Raw genomic sequence first — 6,404 nt, 5'->3', positions numbered from 1 at the left:
GGTGGAGATGAACCGGTGTGTTTGCCTGGTGGGACGTGAAGCTGGTGTGTGGGATCATCAGTGACGGGGAGAAAACGGGCGATGGGGCTGCAGGTCGGACAGTGCTACAGGTAACCGGTTGCATCTGTATTGGGGGAGGCAAGATCTGCTGCTCTGCAACGAATCTGCCACGAGGAGGAGAATAAGGTGTGAGAACCCAAACCCAGACCCACCACCGGAGCAGGCCCTGGGGAGCCCAGGAACCAGACTGGAGCAGGGTCTGTCCAACCCTGCAGAGCCTGGTGAAAGCAGGCCCCAGGTTTCCCCCTCCCCATCAAGCATGGACTGGAACTGCAGAGGGTTTATTAATTAAGGTTTTTAAGGCTGTATATCTCCTCCATGACTTGATTAGGCATTTTAAGCTTTGCAAAAGTCAGAAAACAGTTAAAAAATATTTTTGCAAAGCATTTTAGTTATCATGAAGTTCTTTGTAATTAAAAAATGTTCTCATTGCTTTTTCTCCTAACCAGCTGAGCTTTTGTTTCCTTTAAGACTGAGACTGTGTTTGCGTGATCACGTGCAAGTTTTTCAAAGTGATTTTCAGCGCCATGAAGTGCCCTGCTAAAAGCCTGCATGAAAAGAAGGGTCAGCACAGACTCACTTTCCTTGCTGCCTGCTGGCACTGCTCTGCGTGGACTGGCCACTGCCGTTGGCGGCGGGCATCATGGCTTGGATAGACTGATCCAACAGCATCCTGCGGTGGAGGAAGAACAGGGGATGGTCAGGGAAGGGAGAGGTCCAAACTCCCCAGGAACAAATCCCTGAAAATCCTCCCTGAAAGCATACAAACCATCACCCTGAACAAAGCTGATGAAATAGGGTGCTTATTATTATCGCTTTGTCTAATGCGCTCGCAGAGGTGAGCTGAAACTTGCTAAATCTTTCATGTAAGAAATACATTTTATAGATGGTGAGACCTCTAGGGTTTATCTTGTTTCCTTACACAACATTTTGAAATAGCTGGATCCTGGAGGCAGTGTCTGCAGGTACCTCCCTGAAAGGTGGCTGAATAATTTGGGGCAGTTGTATATGTTTTATGCAACATTTCCAGCGTTGTATAAAAGAAAAATGGCTTTGCCATGGTACTTGTCCTGGCTGGAGAAAAGACGGGAGCTTCAGATCAAGCAGGCACAGGTTTGGGAAAGGCTGTCCCTGCTAGTTTTTCCTGTTCAGTCCCTCTGACAGCAGCAGATGTCCAAAGGTTACTGAGCTACACGGACAATTTATGGAAATTTATGGAAATATGGAGAGAAAAGGCTCTCAGGCCCCTGAGGGTACGGCATGGTGTGCCCAGCACCCTGCTTGCATGCACACCTGGCTCACCACTAACTCAGATCTCTGCAGGAGGGAACATCCCTACGCCCCTGCAGTGGCACCCAGAGACTGTCACCTCCCTGAGCCCGGGTGTGCCTGCCCTCCCCGCCGCCCAGGTATTGCTATTTTCTGTCACCGCCATCCCAGCAGGGCTGCATTTGTACCTGAGGTTCCTGTCCTGGCTGTAGTCGGGCTGCGGTTGCCTTTCGCTGCCGTCGGTCGGCATCTGTGCAGCCACTGTAATGGGATGCGGCTGCGAAAACACCGTGGGGTTGTTGTAGAGGGGCACTGAAATGCTCGTCGGCCCTGGCAGACAGGTTTGCTGGGCTTGGTTTCCCCTCATTAGGTGCTGCTGCTGCTGCTGTACCTGAAATGAAGACATAGATACCCAGGTAAGTTTTTAAAGCTCCCTAACAGAAGGCTAAAATAACTGGTTCTAGTATGCAGATGGGAAAAGCAGAAGGAACAGTAGGATGTTCTCCCTGAACACAGCAGCAGGAACAGCGTATCTATTCAGGACATCCAACCTGTTTGCATTTATTGCCCCAGTGGCTGGAGCAGATGATCTCTGGGGAAACCAGAGTACAAGGGTAAGGGCATGCAAGGCTCAAGGGAGAAAAGACCAGCTTAAGAGGGGAGGAGGACTGCAAATCTGAAGTGGATTTAGGTCTAGCAATGACAAACTTGTTTTTCAAAGCTGTCTTCCAAGACTTCTCAGGCAGAAGAAAATTAATCTTTAAAAATTATGCCTACTTCCCCATGTTACAAAGGCACAACTCTCACTGGCTACGAATGAGCCTCATGTTGCAATCGTGTTGCAATCTCAAGCAGAAACAAATGAGAGTCCAAACCTCCCACTCAGTTCCTCTCCGGTCACCAGGACGGCTCCAGCAGTCCCCAGGGTTTCGTGCTTTTAGGCTACCTGGCTTTTATTTTTACAGCTGAACGACACCATTCACAACTGGCTCTCGACTTTCATAATGCCAGCTACAGAGCAGAGGAGATGTGCAGGACCACGGGGAGGGGGGAGACAAGTATTTAAAAAGCCGGGAAGGGGGACGATGAAGACAACGAAGCAGCCAGCAACCTGGGCGGCCGTGCCGCAGGGGTCCCTGAGGCATTGTCGCGGTGACAGCAGGTGGGTGCCACAGTAGTGCTTCATCCCCACGAGGCCTTGCTGTTGTGACTTCTTGGCCGTGCTCTGCCTGGGCGTCCCTGGCGGCGGCCTCCTGGGGCTTGGGTGCTGCACGTTGTTAAAGACGATGGGGATCGGCTGCTGCATCAGCATCTTTAAATAAAAGAGGCACATGAGTTGTCACAGCTCGTGTGTGGGGGGGTACTGCCTGGGAGATACCAGCTCCGGCTCCCAGGCTGTCTCTATCAACATATACAGCACTGCAGCAGCAACATCTCTAAATCCAGGGGCAAAGTGAATCATGAATAATAGAAAATCAAATGTTAGCTTGTGCCCAAATATTTATTCAGAGCCACGACCGTTCCAGCTCCATTATAGCCACTGCATTTTGCAGGAATGGCACTGGGGATCCAGCAGCACTAACCAGCCACCAACCCGCCAGGCTTTTTGTGCAGGGGCACTTCGGATTAGCTTGGGATTGTTTTTTAATAAATCATGAAAATTAATGATTCAGTACCTAAGCAGATACTGATGACGCTCATCTTTTGGGAGACATGACTCCCACATCTGCGACCAAACTCCCAATTTATCCAGAGCTCATTTCTAAATGCCTTTGCCACTAACGATTTTGTTACCGATCTGCGTGCTCAAAGGCAAAGCAAATAGTTTGTGGGTTTGGGAACCCCAGGGGCAGTGGGTACCTGCAGGTTGGAGTCCTGCACTAGCTGGAGCTGCTCCTTGATGACATGGAGCTCCTCTTGCTGCGTCTTGATGTCAGCTTGCAGTATGCGTGTCCTCTCCTCCAGCTGCTCTTTCAGCTGGTGCATCATCCCCAGCTGGGTCGGGAAGTGGTACACCGGCTGTGGAAAACAGAACAAGGTCATGGGGTTGGACCAGCTCTGCTACTCACATTCGTAGTGATGCTGGCTTCAGAAAAACAACTGCTATTCAGCTTTTGCCACAGAAAATACGATGCTGACAAAAGATGGCAATTGTGTATTTAACCCCAGCACCGCTGTACTTCCAGAGCAGCACCACTGGCTCATACTCAGTGCCTCACTCCAGATCTTGGTCTGTTCAATTTCTGCACATACGTAGTGTCCATGCACGGGGCTGCCCTGTCCCTTCAGTCTGACACCCTGCTGATTTCGGGCCACTTGTGAGTGGGGGCAGATCGTGCATGCTAACCCTTGGCTTTCCGCTATGCTGCTCATTATATTTGCCAAATTCCAGCCCCAGGTTACGTTGCAATCCCACCCTGGGACCACCCTTCACACCCATGTTGGCCATCTTCAATCCCTGTATTTTAGTCCAAATGTTTGCTACACTGACCTCAAAGCTCTGAAAACAGGCCTCATAGTTATGGTTTATGACTCCCACATTCTTATTGTGTGTTTTTTTAAATTTTTCTGGCCTAACTCAAACCTTCCATGACATCCCTGTCCTCTACCAGGGCAATAAAACTCTTCAGCACCATATCAGCCTGCAGTCAGTTGCTAGCAATTCAGAGACGAGCCTTCAGCCGCCCCAATGGTTTTGACAAGTGTAAACCTTCTTCTAAGCTATTGCCTTGGGAATCCTACCTGCTGTCTCCTCGCTGAAATAAGCAGTTGCAATACTTCGGTTGCGGGTAAATCTCAGTAACGGCAACAGAAAGGGCACCGAAACCTTGCCCCCACACCGGGACCAGCCAGCAAGGAGGTAAGAGCAGTGAACGGGAGCCATGGAGTCTGCCCCGCTGACTGGCCATACCAGCGCGTTTAACAAAAATCAATGACGTACCATCACAGCGTGCTGGGAGGGGAATGCCGGCTGAGCCACGGGGTGCTGAGGGAGGTGTTCACCAGGGCCTTGAGGAGCTGCTATGGCCTGGGAATGAAAAGTTTGCCTTACTGTAGGTCCATAGCACCTCTAGTGCAGAGTTGGTGCAATACCAGCTCAAACGGGTGATGGACAAGTGCTGGGAATTAGACAACCCCACGGGGAGATCTGAGGATGAGTTTGAAGGGGGGATTTAAGCTCCTGCATGCCTCCTGCACATTGCAAATCCTCAGTGTCAGCATCTGTTTTTGGACAAAGGCCATTTCACGTGTATAAACCCCAAGAAAAGCAGGCTCACAGTGTGAGAAGGTGTTTGGCCTAGAGGAGCAAACTGAACCCTGAAAGGAGGCAGCAGAGGAGCCTCTAGCAGCTCTCCACCAGCTCTGCTGGCCACCAGCATTCCCCACAGCCCCAGGAAACCCCATGCTCAGGCCCTGCACACTCAGAGGTGGGGATCCAGCCTCTCTGAGGGCGAGCCCAAGGTTTGGCAAGCTCATTTCTTTGCATCAGAAAAAGGCATCAGAAAGGCTCTTGCTCACAGGAACCACCAACCTGAGCGCTTCCCGCCGGTGCCAGCCGTAGGGCTGCCTTCTCTGCCTGCCCCCCTGGCACCGATGGCCGGGTGGGCGTGCTGGTGTCCGTGTGTCGTGTGGACGACGTGGCTGGAAAAAGAGATGGTTTACTGTGATATGGCAGACCCGTGCCTGGGTACCCTGGCTAAGCCACGCACACAGATGAGCAGCGACCCAAACGCTGCCAAACCGGGTCCCCAAACTGCCTCTCCATGATCCCTCCCGCTCTCCGCTTGACTCGTGGGGTTCCCTTCTGATGCTAAAGCCCCATTTTCAGCCTTCCCTTCATGGGTGTCTCTAGCTTTCCCACTCTCATCCTGGTAAGTACTTAAAGAAAAGCCCCTGAGTCAGCTCCTGCCCCTGGCCCCGCATGGGCACTGCGGTCACCTGGCTCCTGCCCCTGGGGTAGGGGAGGACACTCGTGGGACCCGGCATGAAGCTGCCAGCAAGGCAGGCACCTTCTGCACTCCTTCTGCAGGGGTTTATCATCAGGGACAAAACTACCCCATAATAAAAGTTTTGTCAGTGAGGTTCAGGGCTCAATCAAATTGCTTCAGCTTAGGGAGTCAGCTCCTGTCCCCCTGAGCCACAACCCTTAGGTTTGTGTGAGCAAACCACCACAACCCTTAGGTGGTAGCAAATGGGAGGAAAGCTGCTCCCACCTTGGCAGTGGGCTAAGAGGGAGGAGGCAGCACGTGGCCGTGGCTCTGCTGCCGTTCCATAACTTGTTACGGCACAGTACACTGGTCCCAGTGTGGAGCAACCCCCTCCCGCCCTGACTTGGCCACTCCCAGCCGAACCCCAGCAATTCTGGAGGCTGCTCTGCCCTCCAGCCCACTCCTCACTCCCGTGCTGGCACCTACATGCGGAGTCGGAGAGAGCGGTGTGCGAGGAGCGCCGGGAGCTGTGGGATGACAGCGACTGACCACTTGTTGGCAGAGAGAAGTAAAAGGCTGGGTGCATAGAGGGCCAGCACTGCAGCACCACACCACCAAATCCTGGTGCACTATTAGGTCAGCCCCTCAACATCCACTCTAAAGCCTTCAGGTATCCCCATGCAGACAGAACCCTCAGGATCACCCTGAGTGCCAGGTCCTGCACTCGGGTCACAACAACCCATGCAATGCTACAGGCTTGGGGAAGAGTGGCTGGAAAGCTGCCTGGCAGAAAGGGACCTGAGGGTGTTGGTCAACAGCTGGCTGAATATGAGCCAGCAGTGTGCCCAGGTGGCCAAGAGGGACAAGGGCATCCTGGCTTGTATCAGAAACAGTGTGGCCAGCAGGACCAGGGAAGGGATCGTCCCCCTGTGCTCAGCACTGCTGAGGCTGCCCCTTGAATGCTGGGTTCAGTTTTGAGCCCCTCACTACAGGAAAGACATTGCATTGCTGGACCGTTTCCAGAGAAGGGCAATGAAGCTGGTGAGAGGTCTGGAGCCCAAGGCTGATGGGGAGCGGCTGAGGGACCTGGGGGTGTTCAGCCTGGAGAAGAGGAGGCTGAGGGGAGACCTTATCACTCCCTACAAC

At 52.7% G+C, this 6,404-nt stretch overlaps 1 protein-coding gene across 1 annotated transcript in view; it reads right to left on the bottom strand.

Moving 5' to 3' along the window:
• The window catches only part of PASD1 (PAS domain containing repressor 1), a 27,614-nt gene that overhangs the window by 1,665 nt on the left and 19,545 nt on the right, over positions 1–6,404 (bottom strand). The window contains 9 exon segments of the mRNA XM_035891945.1: position 1; positions 4–164; positions 641–733; positions 1,518–1,720; positions 2,441–2,641; positions 3,190–3,348; positions 4,271–4,357; positions 4,862–4,971; positions 5,745–5,834. The exon segment at position 1 is cut by the window's left edge and continues 43 nt beyond it. Of these exon segments, the coding sequence (XP_035747838.1) occupies position 1; positions 4–164; positions 641–733; positions 1,518–1,720; positions 2,441–2,641; positions 3,190–3,348; positions 4,271–4,357; positions 4,862–4,971; positions 5,745–5,834 (1,105 nt within the window).

This window comes from Egretta garzetta, unplaced genomic scaffold (assembly GCF_000687185.1).
Source record: "Egretta garzetta isolate BGI_Z169 unplaced genomic scaffold, ASM68718v1 scaffold53, whole genome shotgun sequence".
NCBI classification, from domain to species: domain Eukaryota; kingdom Metazoa; phylum Chordata; class Aves; order Pelecaniformes; family Ardeidae; genus Egretta; species Egretta garzetta.
This window is presented reverse-complemented; position numbering and strand designations above follow the sequence as displayed.